Source organism: Platalea leucorodia (assembly GCF_965183815.1).
Source record: "Platalea leucorodia genome assembly, chromosome: 14".
Lineage (NCBI taxonomy): Eukaryota > Metazoa > Chordata > Aves > Pelecaniformes > Threskiornithidae > Platalea > Platalea leucorodia.
This window is the reverse complement of record NC_138836.1, coordinates 7,482,535-7,500,589: the sequence shown is the minus strand read 5'-3', so window position 1 is coordinate 7,500,589 and position 18,055 is coordinate 7,482,535. Positions and strand designations below refer to the sequence as shown.

General features: G+C 56.4%; 1 protein-coding gene across 1 annotated transcript; it reads right to left on the bottom strand.

Moving 5' to 3' along the window:
- Window positions 1–16,139, bottom strand: FAM20A (FAM20A golgi associated secretory pathway pseudokinase; the record flags this gene model as incomplete). The annotated part of the gene is made up of 11 exons (XM_082326523.1): window positions 1–639; window positions 3,791–3,850; window positions 3,932–4,013; window positions 4,386–4,495; window positions 5,015–5,195; window positions 5,630–5,745; window positions 7,289–7,381; window positions 8,652–8,730; window positions 9,208–9,258; window positions 9,753–9,937; window positions 15,826–16,139. The coding sequence occupies 11 exons, from the start codon at window positions 16,137–16,139 to the stop codon at window positions 375–377; spliced, it is 1,536 nt and encodes a 511-aa protein (XP_082182649.1). The 3' UTR covers window positions 1–374.
- Between the last annotated feature and the right edge of the window lie 1,916 nt (window positions 16,140–18,055).

The following is an 18,055-nucleotide window of genomic DNA, read 5'->3' as shown; positions in this document are numbered from 1 at the left end:
CTTGCATCTAGTTTGTGTCTTTCACTAGCAAGACCGAGATCCCGTGCAGACTGAGCAACCCAATGGCCACGCGTTCCCCCGCCCTCCCAAGGGCATGACCAGCTACAGAACAGGAGATGGCTGCTTTTCCACCAGAGAGCTGGTGTTCAGGGTGTCAAGGTCTGCCGCAGTCAGACCACAACTTACCAACACACTGGCCAGGCACGGAAGCTTTGGTTGAGCACCCAGCATAGAAGCCCAGTGTGGTTCTTGAAGATCTTCTGAAGAGTTTCCCTTCTCAGTCTCCACAAGCGTTTGTAGATGGAAATTGCCAGCTATTAAAACGCTTGCCTCGCAGGGGTTTTCCCCACTTCTGAGCACGAGTTAAGGACTGTTTAAGTGGTCAGCTTCACTCTGTCAGACGCAGGAGCCTCGGGCTGCGTGGTGTCGTTGGCCACCACCTTGGCTTCTCCGTATGTGTCTATGCATCTCCTCACAGCTTTCAGGATAAGCTGTAACCGTCTGTCTAAAGCCAAGAGGTGGGGTTCGGTGAGGACAGGTGCCAGGCGGTCCTGCAGGAGGGATTCCCTCATCACATCGCTGAGCCGATATTCGGGCTCAGCCAAGAGCTGGAGTCGTAATAACGTTGTCCTCTTTATTCTGGAAAAAAAGAAATCGGACATCTTAATGCAAACTTCTTTTGGCATCCTAGCAAGAACCAGCTGTCTGAGCCCCTTGGTAGTAAGGGAAGGAGGGAGGGCAGAGACGGGTGAAGATACTTGACAACGAACTTTGGAACAAAAGCTTTCCCTTTCGGAAGGAAATTAAAATTTTGCAGAAACCTCTGCTGCTTCCTTTGTTTTTCCAGACTGCAGAGTATTTGTACTGCAGAATTCTGTCATCAGAGAGAAAAACACGATAGAAGTTCTCAGGAAGGAGTGTTTTTCCTCTGAGTCAGAGATGACCCAGTTCCCCTGACTACTGCAGGGTGGTGCCATGTTCCCAAGGATGACATTTATGGGGCGGGGGCAGAGGGGGAGGTAAAATGAAGAGGCATGAATGAGAGAAAAATCTCCTGTCAAAACTGAGCAAAAAGAGGGAATATTTCCTGGAACTGATTTAACTGTGACTTTTCACCTTAAGAGGTACTGAGATATAAATATTATTTCCCTTTGACAGAAAGTGGGATGAAAAGCTATAATCTTGGAATGCTTCTGGGAACGAAACTAAATATTCTGAAATAATTTGTTTAATCCTCAGCAAAAGTGTTTTGACTTCAGCATCTCTAACACTGGAATTAATCAGTGGTTTTAATTATTGCCCTTTAAATTTTGGAAACAAAGTAGTCCGTGTTTGTGGAGCCATTCCTATTTAGCTGAGGCAGAATTTTCAGGTGGAAAAAGGTGTAGTCAGAAACATTTTAACCAGCTCCAGAATTTGCCTTTGTATGCCTGTTATTTACCCAGGACATCGATCGGGAACAGTGATCTGGCTCTCTGCAACTCTAAGAGGACACGTGCTGTTGAGATGCCAGGGGAAAGGCTGCTTGCTGCTGCTGTGCCGGGCCGAGCAGCGGCTGGATTGCACCCGGTGCTGGGAGGGCTGTGGAGCAGCCAAGCGAGGTTGCCCGCCTTTGGTCAGCGATGCCTGGTGCATTGCACAGGGGAGGGAGAAAGGTGCTGGGACCGGCTGCCTCCTGCACGGTGCTGGCACAGGGGCAGGCGACTTAAACTGTGGCTGTTGTCCTGGCTGCCCGCTGCCAGGCTTGCATTAATATCCCTGAAAAAAAAATCAATTGATCAAGTGCTAAGGCTGGCAATGAGGCTTTAAATCACGGCCGGAGCACAGCTGTGAGCTTCTGCGGCTGCTGCCAGAGAAAGCCTTGTACAGAGCAATGCGAACTGCAGCAAACGAGCGGGTATGCGCTCTCCCAGGCAAGGGGTGACTCCGAGGAGCTGCCGTGGGTAAACACCAGCTGTGTTTGCTCTGGTCCGAACAGTGACGGGGTGCGGAGGTGGAGAACGGGATAGCCTGACCCCGTGGGGAACGGCTTATTTAATGCTGTAACAGTTACATAAGAAACATGCAGAATATGGAAAGGAGCGTGAGATGGAAACCCTGCCACCGGCCCTGCTCCTCTCCCACAGGGCCGTTGTAACCCCGCTGTTGTACTGAATTGTTGAAGATTTGACCCGGAGCCTTCATCAGCCCAGAAGATGCATGAGCCAGCTTAACTGCGGGCTGTTCTCAGGCCTGTCTGTGCCTTGTTGAGGGTTTTGACCCTTTCAGGAAAAGGACCATCTCGTACTGCATGGCTGTATTTGTGCCATTTACTGTACCCAGAGCAACGCTGGGAGAGGAGAGCGGCAGACTTCAACATGTGGGACAGGGACTGGTGTGGGAGCTGTGAAAGGTAGCTAAAAATACCAGAAGACTTAAATCTGCTGGAAGCCAAACTTAGAGAAGAACTCAGCTGGGAACGAGCTGAGCGTGTTTACCAGGGAAGCGAGCAGCCTGTTATTCAGCATCCCTGTGGTCTGGAGCATCCCTCAGCATCCCTCTTGTCTGGAGGGGCTGGAGGACCTTGTTCCTACTTAGGTGTCCTCGGCTTGACTTCACGTAGGACCAAGGACGTGACTCGGTGGGCTGAGTCCAGCTAGCTGGTCAGGGCAGGCTGAAATCTGTGGCCTCTGTACTTACTCAAAGAAAAGAAACCTTTTATTTCCTTTCCAAGTGTTTTTGGATGCTCCTCCACTCCGAATGGATTGGCTCTTGTGGGAAAAGAAGTTTTGCATGCCTCCCTCAGGCAGCATGAATTACTTTTACGCTGTTCTCGGCCCTAATTGGCTTATTGCAAGGTGCGACTTGCAGGTCGTCTTACCACTGTCTTTTACAAGGAGAATTAAATTAAGAAGAGCTTCTGGGAGGTGGATCTGGAAGAATAAGAAGGATCTGACCTGTGGATCTTACTGTATACAGGTCAAATTAAAAGGCAGAGTTAATTTGAACCGCACAAAATAGGAGTTCGTGAGAAGGATTCACTGTGAGCCTGCAATTATAAATGAAAAGACTCACTGGGTGCAAATAACAGTTCTTAAAATTAGATCCAGTAATAAAAGTGTACGGGGAGAGAGGGCAGTTAACACCTCGAGGCTGAGATGGAGCAGGTACAGCGAGGAAATAGATCAGGCATCTCCTAAAGAGAAACCACAGGGAAAAGCAGCTTTTTATGTCTCTTAAATTTAACTTTCAGCTGATGATTTATGTGAATTAATAAAGGGAGAAGATAGGATTCAAATAGGAAAATTTATGAGCTTCTGCTTAATGCCATGGGAAGAAGAAACCTGATGAGCTGTATTAAAGTTCTACCAGGCTTTTGGATGGAGATTTCTGAGCTTCACGTCAGGCAAACGGGGCTGATAGCACCTCATGTCAATGGGCTGGGAAATGCTAGGAGACGCTTCTGGAAGGGCTTGATCCAATGGCCAGTGTCTCCTGGTCTATCAGTGAAAGCTTTTACACTTGCAAGGCCCTTTAGCTTCAATGGGAAAGTATCCAGGAAGGATAGTTGTATGACACCGTGGCAGGCTGCAGCACGACAGAGCTTAATCCTCTAACTGATAGAAAAGCTTAATCCCTGTTTCAGGGACAACTCGTGATTCCCATGCTCCGGTGTCCGGCCTGCCCCCTTGGCCGGGATTAGCAGGGGGTCTTCCCTGTGCTGCTGGATGGAGCCAGGCCTGGGTGGCTGCCAGTCCGTTACGCTGGGAACACCAGTGTGTCTGGGAAGGAAGGTGAAGCTGGCACTTACATGCAGCACTGGGAGAGCGGCGCCAGGATGGAGGTTTCATCATGGGAATGCCGCCCGAACCTGGGGGGGAAGCAGAGAGTGCGGAGCTTTAGTGCCTGCCCGCCCCCTTCCCCACCGCCCCATGTCCTCCCGCAGCCTCACCCTCTGGCGTTGTCCAGATGTAAGAGGAAGCCGTCGTCCCCAAACTTGGTGAACATTTCGTAGTGGTGACGGTCCATGTTCCCTGGTAAAGGGCAGACAGAGGAACAGAGTTTCCCTTGCACGTGACCAAGTAATTTTCTGAACTATCCTACGTTTTCTTTCAGATCCACATGAAATACTTGCTGCCTTGCTGGAAGTGTCTAAGATGCTCAGAGCTGCTGCTTTCATCTTGCTGGACCCCCCAGGGAGTGGGCTGGGGTGGGCCTGGGGGCTCCCCTCGCCTGCACATCAGGAGGGGTTGTGCTGGCTGGCTGTGGGGAGACGGCAGTCTCCCAAAACTGTCTCTGGAGCAGAAGGGATGGCTTTGAGAAACACTGTGGCGTGGGAGGGCAGACAGACTGTGTGCTGAAGGCCCACACAGAAGGAGGGAACGTTATTTCCCCCTTCGTCATACCTATTAGGAAGTCAAATATGGCCATGTCAACGATGTTAAGCAGCCGGTTGCCATTGCTGTAGGGGTAGATCTCCCTCACTGTGTTGCAGTAGAGCGGATTCACCTCCCACCTGCAGGAGATGGAAGAGAAGGGGGAGACACACTCAGTGGTTGCTGCTGCCACGTCCCAACAGCACCCCGAAGCCGGTCTCCTGTGCGGAGATCATAGACTCATAGAATTGTTAAGGTTAGAAAGGACCTCTGTGGTCATCGAGTCCAACCTGTTAGCCTAACTGCCTGGTCCGCCTCTAAACCCTGTCCCTAAGCACCACATCCACACGTTTTTTGAATACTTCCAGGGACTGGGATTGCACCACTTCCCTGGGCAGTCTGTTCCAATGCCTAAGATGGAGAGGAGGACTTAAATCTCCCTCCTTGTGCATGCTGGAGACTGGAAGTCAAACACAGTCAATGCCCAGACATTAAGAGTTATTATTAGACTAATTATGGGCAATCTCTGAACCTTCGTCTTCCTCTGCCTGGATGTACGATTTCTGTATGTATGTCTGTGTGTCCAAACCCTGCTCATTCTCCTTCCCACGTGCTCCCTGCAATGCAGATATGGGAAGCAGCATCATTTACCCACTTACTCCTCTTTTCCATCAAACGAGTAGGATCGGATCCACGGGTTTGGGATGGAGAGTCGTGGTGCCAGGTTGAGGGATGGCAGGAAGGCGGAGAGGGACCCTTCCAGGAGGTGAGGGTTCCCACACACCGCGTACTCAGTCTTGCACATGTACGGGCACTTGGCAAAGAAGCACACGTTGCTGGCTGGGAGAAGAAGAGAGAGGAGAACTGGGGAAAGGAGCTATGATCTGCAGGAGGCTGCAACGTAGTCTTGGCCTCTTCCCCATCGCGTGACGGTGACTGCATATACTGTGGCATATACAACCACATCAGGGATGTGAAACTGCCATTTGGCAGGACTGATGGAGGATACCTGGATTTTAGTTGATGGATAGACCTGGTTCTGTGCTAGGGGAAAGGTTGGGGAAAATTGGGTAGGCGAGTAGATCTGGCAGATAATTCCAGCTGGAGGCTGAGGGACACCTCTGCTGTAACCATGTCTTTGCGCATCTGTTTCACCCAAGAATTTAATTTCTGCTCAACAGCATAAGGCCCCTTTTGCATGCAGACCCTGCCCTTCCACCCACCATGGACCAACACGTCTAATCCCAGCTCGTGGCAGCCAAGCGCTCGCCTACCTGGTGAGACAAAAAAGACGCTCTGCAGGATCTCGTTCTTGGTGACCTCCAGGATCTCCTTGGTGACATTGATCAACCTCCCAGCTGTGGGCGGCACCCTCCGAAAATCCAGGATCCTGCACAAAAGGGACAGCGGCTCAGAGCAAGGAGACATTGCTGCACAGGACGGCAACGCCGGACGGCAGATGCTGCCCTCGTCCCTTCTGTTGGTAAACCAGGGGCCTTCTGATGGCTGCACTCACACAGATATTTTTTTCTCCCAGCTTCTTTCTAGCAAATAGCCAGGATCATTTTACCCTCTGGACCAAAACGCAGCTGAGGTTGGATTTTGGCACTTTAATAGCTGCCGCCTGGAACAATCTGGATGTTCTCCAGGATTCATGTCTTTTTCCCTAGCCCATTTCTCCCATCCCCTTGCATGCAAGCTGTGTCCTTCGGGAGGCAGAACAGCCCTTCAGGCCCTTCTATGATGTTGGGTTTGACACGAAGAAAAGATGTGTTGAACCTGGTACAACGTGGCTGAGACAGTGGGAGGCGAGGAGGGATTACCCCGCTCGGAAGCACTCATGCCCAGCTGATTCATCTCAAATATTCTTAAAAAAATCAGGGCCTGGGGCGGGCAGGCATTCATGTCAGTGAGTGCAAACCTGCTGTTGATTGCTGAGTCAGCAACATGGGGCAAACAGGCTAATGCTGTGCTTTGCTCCTTGGGTAATGCCCTCTGCTTCTGAGAACTGGGCACAAAACAGGATTTAGCCTGTTACTTATTGAGCAATGTTTAAAGAAAAAAAAAAATCATTTGCTTTCATCTAGCATCTTTCAGCTCTAAAAACCACAAAGCACTTCAAAAAAGCAGTCCAGCTTCATTTTTCTGGTGGAGGAGCTGGGATGCAGAGAGGCAAGCTGATGGTAGCTGAGCCAAGCAGGGTCACTGCGGCGACGTAGGGGCAGGGTTGGAAAGGGAATTCAGCTCTTTTCATTCCCTTGCTCAGAGTCTGAGCTACAGGACTTACAGTCTAGTCCTGCTTATCGTATAAGTTGGGCTTGGGAACTGGAGATCCCCATTCCCGATCGTCATCAGGGATCACCTCCCCTTGATGTTCAATACTCAGCCCATTGAGGGGAAGAAGGCTGCTGCCCTTCTCGTCTAATAAGGGCATTTTTGATTTTATTAAATACAAAGCCTGCTGGGAAGGGATGCCAGGTTAATTGTTCATTAGCTGAGGGTTTGAAACTGCATTGCTCGGTTTACCTCAATCCAAAACACACCTTGATTGCTGATTGAGCGTGTGACTCCCGCACCGGGAGGGGATCCAGGCTGCGCCCAGAGCTCATCCTTGCACTTCGATGCATGGGAGGGACCACATGCGTGTGGCTGTGTGACAAATACTGACCCATTTGCAGCCTGGACTTCATCTCCCAGCCTGTTCTGGTACAGGGGCCAAGGCAAAGCTGACTCCTGGGCTTCAGATGAGAGCCAGAGCTGCCCCATCCCCAAGTAATGCAGCAGCTCCCAAAAGGGTGCTGCAAAGCAATCCCTCATCTAAGGCCAAGCAGCTCCGCAGGACTCAGCGCAGCTTTTCTCGTGCCCAAGCTCTCCGTGGGCAGAGGACCGGACGCTGGCAGCTGGAGGAGGCAGGCGCCGCAGCAGGCCCGTACCTGTCCAGGTGGAAGGCGGCGATCTCCGCGTTGTGCCTCTGGAAGTCAACGAAGTAGAAAAAGTCCTCGGGAGTCTCTTCATCACGTTTCTGCCTGGGAGAGACCAAGGGGGTTAATCTAACCTGGCAGGGCAGGCAGGCACCAGAGCGGGCAGCTGGAGGCAGCCTGGACAGGGAGTGGTGGCACAAGGACAGCGCACCCAGGGACGGCCGGTGAGCTCGGGGACGGCTGTCGTGTGGCCACGCTGGTGATGGGGCCACCGGGCAGAGCTGCAGCACCTGGTGCCCAGGCCAGCACCCAAAGCACCCAGTGCTGAGCTGGGACCAACCTGCAGTGCTAGGGAGCAGCACTTGCGCCCTGTCTTGGTGCCAGGTGGGCGAGGGAGGCAGAAGGGCTGACTCTGGGCTTTAAAGCCTTTTGTGCCAGAGTTTAGACCCACTTATTTAGGACAGCGTTTCGAGGGGGTGTAACATCGGAGGATGCCAGAGGCCATGCTGGACTTCTCACGTCCCCGTGGGAGGCAGAGAAGAGCTCAGGTTTGATGCTCTCATATCCCTGAGATGGGAACACTAGCTTATTTAATTCCATTTTCTGGCTGTCACACAGTGCCCCAATACGTGTAGCATGTGAATTCGCATGCTCAGTCTCCCAAGCAGTCGTGTATCGCAGGAAAGCCCACAGGCATTGCTGAGCCCTCCTGGCTCAGCTGGGTGCACGGACGCTTTCCTTCCCCTCCCAGACCTGCCGGACACTGGGCAGAGGTGGATGGAAACCACAGGGAGAGGAGCTGGCTGCTTTCTGGATGAGCAAACCACCAGAGTCAGCGTGCTGCCGGCTGCCCTGCCTGTGCACAGCAAGTAAAGTGAGGGAGAATAAATGTGAAGAGTCCCAAGGGGCTATAAATAAGTGCAGAAGCAATTTAAACCTCCTGTTTGAGGTGACCGGGACTGACGGCTGTTTCTTGGAAATACTCCGGGGAATCCAAGGAGACACAAGGTAAAACACAAAGTCAGCTGGGGAAGAGGAAGGAATGGGCAGTCCCTAACGGCAAAGCTCTCAGGAGAACAAATGTCCCAAGGTCCTTCGCTGTCTGGCATCCATGAACTGAGAAATTTCCGATGTCAATAAGCAGTGTGGGAACACCGGTGTTTATCTGTGTGCAGATCTGGGACGGACGGTGCAAGCAGCCACTAATAATTAAACCTTTTCAGCTGTCAAAGTAGCTGAGCGCAGGAGTGGAAGGACGCGGCTGCGGTGTGCCTGTCCTTGCCAAGGATGCTCGCACCCCTCTGCGAGGGCTCCTTGGTTCGTGGCTACGCGGGGCGGCGGGGGGCTCAGTGGGGGCTCTGCCGGCACGCCTTACCTCATGGGCTTGAACATGGCTTTCCCAAAATCCTGGAACCTGAGGACCAGCTTCAGGTGCACGCCGCTGGGCTTCACGACTTGGGGAGGAAAGGGGACGTTAGCTGCCTGGAAAGCCTCCCCGGCGCGCGGTGTGGCACCGGTTACACGCTCCGGCGCCATTCGCCTTTCCACCCCAGCGAGCGCATCCCATTGCTCCTTCCAGCTGCTCCCCTCTGCTTTGGTGCTTCTCCCCTCTGCTTCTGCAGTTAGTTTTCCTCTCCCTCTCCCCTGTGCCATAGAGGAGATTTCCCTCCAGCACTTCTCCCAGCAGCCATTTGTTACATCCTCTTGGGGACTCTTTCCTCCCCCCAGTAGAAACCAGTAGCATACTGGTGTCCTGGCACCCACATCCCAGCCTCTGCTGGGGCGGTGGGGTTTAATTGGAGGGAGAAGGGCCTGGCATTGCCTGGCTTTACGTTTCCCTCGCTGAGGTTAGGATGGAGGAGTTGGGGATTGGGGTCAGCTGAAGCGATGGCGTGCAGGGGGAGAGCAGGGACCCGAAGCGTCGCACTCACTCTGGCTGCAGTCGCAGGCCCCCAGCAGCGCTTTCTCGTCCTGGCTGTAGTCTGCAAGGGCAGGAGGAGCAGTGAGACCCCACTGGGCTCAGTCTTTTGCTGCTGACCCCCCTCCCCGCACGGGGCATGCAGGGAAGCACTGCCACCCGTCCCTGCCTGCCCGTCCCTGCCTGCCCGTCCCTGCCTGCCCACGCTGCCCCAGCCTGGCAGCCCCGGTACCATCGGTGCACAGCGAGGGGTGCAGCCCCCTCGGGGGCGGCTGAGGCAACCTGTCGGGGTTAAACTGCCATGCAGTGGGTTCCCAGCATGGCTGGCACCAAAAAATGCTGCATCAAGGGCCACAGCCGAGTCCTTCCTCCCATCTCAAAGTAAGGGCACGGCAACTGCACAGCGCCAAACCTGTCGGGAAGCCAGCACAGGGCTCAGGGCTTCCTCCAGCGAGTCACAGCCCCTGCCTTGTTTGCAAAAGTGATCTGGGGGGGCTGGAACCCCCCAGCTCCATGCAGCTCCCAACAGCCCCATCCCCACAGCAGGAGGGTGCTTACCGGCACTGACAGTGGTGAAGTCTTGCATGTCCCGGAGGAGCCTGTTGACGGTGGGGCTGGAGCGCGGGTAGAGCCCGTCCCGGCTGATGCCCAGGTGGAACTGGAGCCAGCTGGCCTCTGGCCGGAGCAGCAGCGGTGCTGCTGGGGAGGTTAGGTTCAGCTCCTCCCTGTAAAGCTTGTGTCTCCTGGAAGAGAGCGGTTATGGGGTAATGAGGATGAGCCCTGGGATGGAAACCCTTACTGCTCTGAGCCCAGAGGCTGTTGGGGAGCGGGGAGAGTGCTGGGGAGCAGGGCTGGTGGGCATGGGGTGGATAAGGACTCTGGGTGCCAGCGGAGGGGAAACTGAGGCAGGGAGCAATGACTGAGATGGTCAAAGGTCTGACATATTGTGCCTCCTTCTTCCCTCTGCAAAGCCCTGGGAAAGCAGCCCCAAGCAGGAACACAAGGGATTCTGTTGTCTTCTCCTTGCCCCGTCAGGACCTGGAGGGGTGTCAGGGCATGGCTGGAGCTAAACCGCATCTCCAGCAACACAAGAGCTGGCCTATGTGATGGATGAAGTGCTTCCTGGAGGGACTGCAGGCTCCAGGCCAGACCTGGGAGGGGACGTGATGTGACAGAAGATAACTTGGGTCTTGACTGCTCAGTGAGGTGTCTGGAGAGCCCAGGAGTACAACAGGGTCTTGTCTGAGTGAGCCTCTGCAGAGGACTCTTTACAGTCATTACATCTCTGACAGAGTTTTTTCCTGAAGCTGGAGGTCCCAGGCAGGGGAAAAAAACATTCATCAGGTTAGAGCCACAAATTGCCTCCGTGACCAGATTCTCAGCCCTCAGCCCAGCGAGCAGGGCTGCGGTGAGGCTGGCTGGCAGCGTCCTGCCCATCTCCTCTTAAAATCAAAAAGTTGAACCCAGCCCTTTCTTGGCCGATGTGGAGCTGAACAGGCTTCCCAGGTCCATTAATAACCCAAAGACATCTCCCCACTCAATCAGCATTTTCCTCGACCTTGAGAGCTCCATGGCTGGGACGCACACTTTGCTAAACTGCAATCGAAAGGTGACTTATTCCACCCGGCGGAGGGCAGAGCGTTAGTTTCTCATTAACGCCGGCCGAGCAGTGTACGGAGTAGCCGGTCCTGACAAAGGGAAAACGAAGTTCAGTTTGCACTGAAAGTGCCAAGCTACATCTGTGAAAGAAAACAGGAGCTGGGGGCTGATAATGAGTGGGGCATTAACCAAGGCCGGGATGGAGCGGCTGCAGAGAGGGAGGTGCTATGTGCCTTGCTAGACCCAGTCCAGACCCTTAGAAAACACGCTCTGGGAAACACAAAACATGAAAAGTGACTTTTCCCTGCCCACCTTGAGTTTTTCCTAATTTTTCCTAATTTTTCCTAATTTTTTAGCTTTTGCCCAGTGCAAACAAAACCAAAAGTGGTGAGGAGAGGGAGGCTGGATGCCCGTGCTTTTCAAGCTCAGTGGGAGAGGGGAGCGTGCCGTGGGCTCCGCCGGGGTTTGCCACGCTGCGTGGCTCGCAGCGGTGGCTGCAGCAAATGGGTGCTGACTGTGCACCGAGGCACTTATCGGCCAAGGAGTTGGCACCGGCAGCTGAAAAGGGCCCTGCCTCATGCGTGTTGCTGGGTTTTTTTCGCTTCAAACCAGCAGGAAAGCGTTGGGTTTCAGTTGTTTTTTTTCCATGATCCCTCTCCATCAAAGCAGGCTAAACAGTGTGGTTAGTCCGGTCTGACCGTGAGCAAGGAATGAACCCTCCTGAGGGTGAGGGACACGTTTTAGTAATGTCCTGGGAGAAATCTAGGAAATGGGAGAGACAGGGCATATCTGCAAGTCAGAGCAGCCTGTTCCCTCTGCCGGTTTGTTTGCCTTTCAGCTGGATCAGGTCAGCTACAGCACGAAGTCCACGTCTGCGTGGTCAGGAACAAGGGTGTCGGAGCATTGCTCCATTGATCCAGTTTAGGAGGAAGCTCAAGTGATTTGCAGCCCAGTGCCCATGGGGAGGAGGGTGTGCTGCTGGTGGGGTCTTGCCTGTCCCCACGCCGGCTGCTCTGCAGGGACAGGGCTTTTTGGGAACGTCTCTTTGCTCAGGCCATCTGCAAAGGAGGCAGAAGCTCCCCCCAGGTTGGGAGAAGGCGGACACGGGAGCGTGCTAAGACTCGTCGGCAGGTTTGGCTGGAAGGCTGCACACAAGGATGTGGCCCCGGGATGCTGTCAGCTCCGGCGGACATGCCTTGACCTTCCCGCACGCTGCCGTGCACCAGGTCTCACGTGGGCAAGTCTTTAAGGTGCAACCTTAATGCCCCACTGCGGCCAGGGACAATAAAGACCCCAGTGTAATTCAGAAGAATGACTCAGGATTTTTCCCTAGGGAAGCTGCCCAAATATTTTACCATATTTGCTCTCCTGTCTCCCATACACACAGGCTGTTCCTCCCCCAGGGTGGCAGTGAGCAATAGATTACTGGTGGGGAAAAAAATGCAGCAGTTATGCAAGGGGAGGCAGTTCCCAGCCGGCGGCTGCTTCCCAGCCCAGCGCCTGCACGGTCCCTGCCCCGGGTGAGCTGCTGCAGGGCCAGCGAGCCCCTTTCCAGCCTTTAAACCCAAAATACTGTCCCCCCTGCCTCCCTGTTTCCTTCAGGATTCCTGAAATATTTCCCTGTAAGGACAGAGCTCTGCAAAAGACATAATGATATAAAAACCAGGTTCATTTCTAACTTGCTATAAATAGCCCCGGGGTTGCCCTAGCTCTCTGCTCAGCCAGCTCGCTGCCGGGCTGCGAGGGGCACGGCGTGGGGTGATGCTGGGCACAGGCCACTGGTGTCTGCTCACCCCGTGCCTCCCCCGGCCCCGAGCTGGTTACAGAGTTTGGGGTTTTGAAGCTGTTCCTTCAAGGATAAAAATAAGCTCTGGAGTTTTTAAGGGTTTTTTTTTGGTTTTGAAGAGGTGTGGATGCTTTTTTTGCTGTTTCCTTCCTGCATCCCCATCAGTCTCTCCAGCTGGTTCTGCATCCTGCAATCAAACTCTCGGTCCTAAATGAAGTGCCAGGGAAAATCATGGTGATGGGCAGCAGCCAGCATGCAGCGAGCAGCGTGGAGGCAGGACACGTGCTGCTGTGCTCCCCCGGCCATGGGTATCCGACATGGGCCGTATCCTGGGCCACTCCATGAGCTGCCAGAGAGTGCCAGTCCAGCTGATGTCCATCTGGCTGCAGAAATGAAGACAGGCACACTGTGCTGTGAAGGGTTAAGCTACAGCTCGTTCCACTCAAGAGGAGCATCCTACCACTCTGAAAGCTGCTTTGCCAACAGTCAGACCTACGCATGATGCAGAAACGTGCCCTGTCGCCCAGTCAAGCCGAGGAGGGGGTGGCCCATGGACACTCAGCTCTGACCCTCTTCTGCCTCGGAGTGGATGTGGTCACACCTCGGTGAGAACTGGTGTGGACCTTGCTCCCGCAGCACTGTCTTCAGTCCTCAACCACAGCAGCAGCTTCGCTAAACCTATGGATTGGGAGAGAAAGCCACGGGTTCCTGGGTCCCACAGAGGACACTGCCTTTCACTCTCCGCAAACCTAGGGACGGCTCTTTCACTGGCCACCTTGGAGAGGATATGGGCTCTGCAGCGCTTCTGGTGAGGCAGAAATTCCTCCATGCCCACAGCAAATTAACGGTTTTACGAAACACATCAACCCTGGCAAGTGCCGTCTTATTATATATTCAATTTGCAGCACCAACGGCAGGAGACCTTGTGTGTCACCTCGGCCTGTGCATGCTCTCTGAAGGCTTTACCCGCTTATGAGCATCATATATTTTATTTCAAAGTGACTGAGGAATAATCAATACTCTGCCTCCCTTCTCCTTCCCGGAGGTGCAAAGCGAAGTCAATCAAGGGCAAACGGCATCAGAGCTTTCCTCCCGGCCACATCATAACCGAACCTCAGCACAAAAGGTAATGTGCAGCCACAGCTTTGTTGCAAATAGCACGTTTAAACAAAGCAGTAAATAAAGCTGGGGAATGCAGACTTCTTACCAAACAGCCGGGGCTGTCCCGCAGGCGAGGCTGGTGCGGACGTAACGCCAGCGCTGCTGCGAGCGCTCGGCGCTGGGTGCTCAGGGCTTCTGGCGGTGCTCAAGAAGCCATCAAGTGCTGTGAGCTGCTTCGGTTCGAATCCCCCACCCCACCGGGCTTTTTTTGGGAAGCATCCATCTTGCTGCCCAAATCCTGACGTCTTCAGGAGGCATTGCTCAGCTCTGAGAAGATGCACCCAAGGGGGATCTGTGGCACTTCAGCACAGCCTGGCCATGGCGCCTGTCCCCAGGGATACCCAAACCCATGGACTTCAAGCGATGTGAAGGGTTCGACCTGCTCCAGGCTGACTCGGGCAAGGGATGAGCCTCGCAGGGGTGAGCCCTGCCGAGCACATGGGGCGGCTCCAGGCCCCAGGTGCTGCTCAGGCCACGGAGGTTCCTTCCATTATCGCTTCCTATTGTCTCCTCCTGTGAATTGTGCCTGAAACTGGGACTGGGGCAGTCCCGTAGAAGTAAGAGGAATGTGCATCGAAGCGCAGAAAGTGGGAGTTTGGAGATCCTGCCTGCATGGTTCAGCAAACAGCGTGTGGGTGGCAGAAGGAGCAGGGGCCGGGTCTGGCACTGGAAACCAAACCTGGGCAGCGGGGAAGTGCCACGACAGGGACCTCCGAGGTGGTCCCCGGGAGATGCTGCAGGTGGGTACCATCCCTGTCCGATGAAGGGGTCGGCAAGGCGATGCTGTGAGCTCAGCACGCTGGGAGTCTCCGTGTGGAGGCACCGTAGTGACCTGCTCCGGCACCGCGTCACCGTGGCCGCCCCTGTTGGATTCGAGTTTGTGCACGAGGGAAGAAGCTGGGGTGCAGAGAGGAGTGGTGATGCCGGGGACGCTGGAAGCTTGGACGCAACCCTCCTGAAGAGGGGTTAGATCGGGGGCTCAGGGGCCCCGGGGTATGAAGCCTCATCAGTCGGGTGACGCGCAGGCGGCCGATGCTCAGAGCTGGTGCTGAGGGTCACCATCCCCTCCGAGGCAGGGGCCATGGGCGTTAGTTAAAGTCCCACTCCAGGAGCAGGAGATGGGGGAGTTTTCCTGCAACCATTTCTGGGGCTGGGAGAGGCAGCAAGAAGAGGGCTCTGAGCTGGGAGTCCCGTTCTCTCCAAGAGTAAAAGCCTCTGCACCTTTTCTTGCAGAGAATTCAGCAGTGGGAACAGGAGAGGGGCTGAATGGGGAGGCAGCACCCTGACACCGACACCGCTATCGTGGATCAGAGGAGACCCATGTAATTGCTCGGAGGCGGGCACTGGGACGTGCAGGGCTCTGGCCTGGGGGACTGTGGCTGCCGGAGCCCAGGGGCTGCAGTTGTGACCCACCCTGAGGGCTGGTGGATGCAGGGGCTGCTCCCCTTCTGCCCCCAAGCCGAGAAGGCAATGCGGAGCAAAGGAGGCGCTCACCCCGGCTCGCAGGGTCTCACTCTGTGTCCCAGCAGCCACCTTTCCCATCCCCTGGGGATCTTACAGCAGAGCGGGAGGCACCCCAAGAAGCCCCCTCCCAGAAGAGCCCCCTCTACCCCCAGGCTCAGGCCTGCCTGGCCGTGGGGTGCTGGTTGTTGGGGGGGGGGTGATGGGGAGGATGGTGGGGCAGAGAGCCAGGAAGCAGGGCACAAGCCAGGCCGGGGAGGGGATGCCAGCAGGTACCCAGGGGGTGCGTGCCCAGGCAGGGGTGCCCGGGAGAGCTGCCCAGAAAGGGGGTGCCTGTGGGGTTCCTGTGCAGCGGGTACCCGGGAGGGGTGCCTGGAGAGAAGGTGCCCCTGCAGGGAGTGCCCGGGGAGGGGGTGCCCAGGAGACTCCCGTGCAGGGGGTACCTGTGCAGCGGGTGCCCGGGGAGGGGGTGCCCGGAGAGTACCCATGCTCGGGATGCTCATGCAGGCTGTGCCCGGGGGGTGCCCGGGGAGGGGGTGCCCGGGGAGGGGGTGCCCAGGAGCTGCCCGTGCAAGGGGTGCCCGTGGAGGGGGCGCCCGGGGGTGCCGGGGCGGCGGGACGCACCTGTTCCAGCGGGCCGCCTTCCGCCGGTAGTAGCGCAGGGCTTCGCGGGCGGCCAGCAGCGGCTCGGCGGGGCCCGGCGGGGCGGCGGGGCGGTACAGCGGGTGGGCGAAGAGGCGCCGCAGGGCGGAGGCGGCGCGGGCGCGGGGCGGCGGGGCGGCGGCGGCGGCGGCGGGGCGGCGGCGGCAGGGACAGCCCGGGGCGCCCGCCGCCAGCTCCCGCCGCGCCCGCGGCCAGAGGTGGAAGTAGAGATCGGCCGCCAGCAGCGCCCCGAGCAGCAGCAGGACGGCCGGGCGGTCCCGGCGCGGCCCCGGCATGGCCGGCGCGGGGAGCCGAGAGCGGCGGGCAGGGACAGCTCCGGGCGCGGGCAGCCGCCGCCGCCGCCGCCTGCCGGGGCAGGGCGCACGGGGGAGCTCGAGCGGCGGAGCCGGGGGGTGCGGGCACCTCGGGGCGGGGACCGGGCAGGGCGGCTCGGGGCCCGGGGCGGGGGATCCGGGACCGGCCCGGGGCGGGGGATCGGGGATGGGGGACGGGGTGAAGGTCCCGGGGAGGGCCGCGGGTCCGGGTCCGGCTCCGGGGCGGCGGCTGCCCCGGAGGCGGCGTGGGGACCGAGCCGAGCCGCCCCGGGCTCTGCCGCCCGCCCCTCGCAGCGGCCGGAGCTCCCGGAGCCGCCCGGCCTCCCTCCGCCTCGCCCCGGGCGGGCTGCAGGCTCCCCCCGCCTGCCCTCACCCTCGGCCCCGTCGGCGGGGCTTTGCCCCCTCTCCCGAGGGCGGAGAGTCCCCGGCCGGCAGCTGTGGCAGGAGCTGGAAGCTGGCGGGTGTCGCTGCTGCAGGTGACTCAGGGCGGTGTTTGAGTCGGGGTGCGGGGATGAGGTGCCTGAACACCTCTGGGTGTCTGCGGAGCTGGGCTTGCAGCCCTTCTGCGGTGCCCTTCGGCACATGGTGCAGCCTCTGCTTTTATTTTCTTAATTACTAAAATAATAGTCGAGGAAACTCCTCCCTGCAGTTTGCTGGGAGAGGCTTGGCAGTGGGGATGCGCTTGGGCTGGGACCCATCGAGCTCACCCTGGGGGGAAGGAGAGCACCGCTGCGAGCGGCGGGGAGAGCCCAGCAAGGAACAGGTTGAGGAGCACCAGGCCAAGGGAGGGAACTGGAGGAGAAACTGGCTGTAAACAAAAGGAGCGTGACTAGGCTAGCCTGGCTCCAGTGCTCTCCTGAAGGGAGAACAAAAAATAAACTGCAGAAAGAGGGAAAAGTCAATTACGTTTTCAGCTGGCTGGAGCAGAGTTCAGTTTTGCATGCAGCAGTGCTAAGGGAGGCACTGGGAGGTGTGCTGGGATCGGGGTTTTGGGGCCGCACAAGCAGACATCAGTAGAGCTCTTGGCCGAGCATCTGTCCCGGAGCCTGGGATGCTCCTTTTGCCGAGGAGGGGCAAGGAGATGTCCCCTGGGCTGCCCTGGGTTATGGCTGCAGGGACCTGGAGCACATCTGTCCCCTCAGGCTCTTGATCTTTGCAAGACAGGGGCTAGCTCGTGCTCTCATTTAGAGATGCAACTTCAAATCTTTTGATATTTGAAGAGTTTGGGTTTCAGCTTTGGGGGGCTTGCTCTAAGCTTTTTTTCTCTAATACCAAGTTTTAAGTATTTTCCACAGTATGTCAGAAAAATCATAAGCACAAACTGGAGCTGGTACTTCTATGGACCAGCAAGGACCAGTGGGACCAAGTGATAAGCTCCCCATGCTGCTCTGCTTCTGCTCAGGGACACTGACTGTGCCCGCACTTCCATGCCCTTTGAGGACGAAATTGGTATAATGATTACACTCGCATTCCTTTATGCTCTAAACCAGACAGGAGGTATCAAGAGGGAAAATTTTAGGGTCCTGCCTGTATTGGAAAGGCTTGGGGGCACTGGGTGGGCAGGGGCTCTGCTCAGAGGCACTGGGTTAGGGTCTTCAAGACGGGAAGGGCTCCCACCAGCTGATCCTCCTGATATCGAAGGAGAGAAGAAGCTTTCAGGACATAAAATCGGATGTAAAGAGGGGAAAAATGATCGCCAGCTCGCTGGCCATGTTGCTTAGGAGAGAGCAAAGGGGTGTTGTGCTGCAGCGGCACGCTCTGCCTGGGGACGCCCCGGTCTTCAGCCCTTCCACGGGCCAGGCAGCTTGGCCGCTTCCCCAAACCAGCCTCATCATAAGCCTGATAATAAGCAACAGCTTGACACTAACAATAGGATG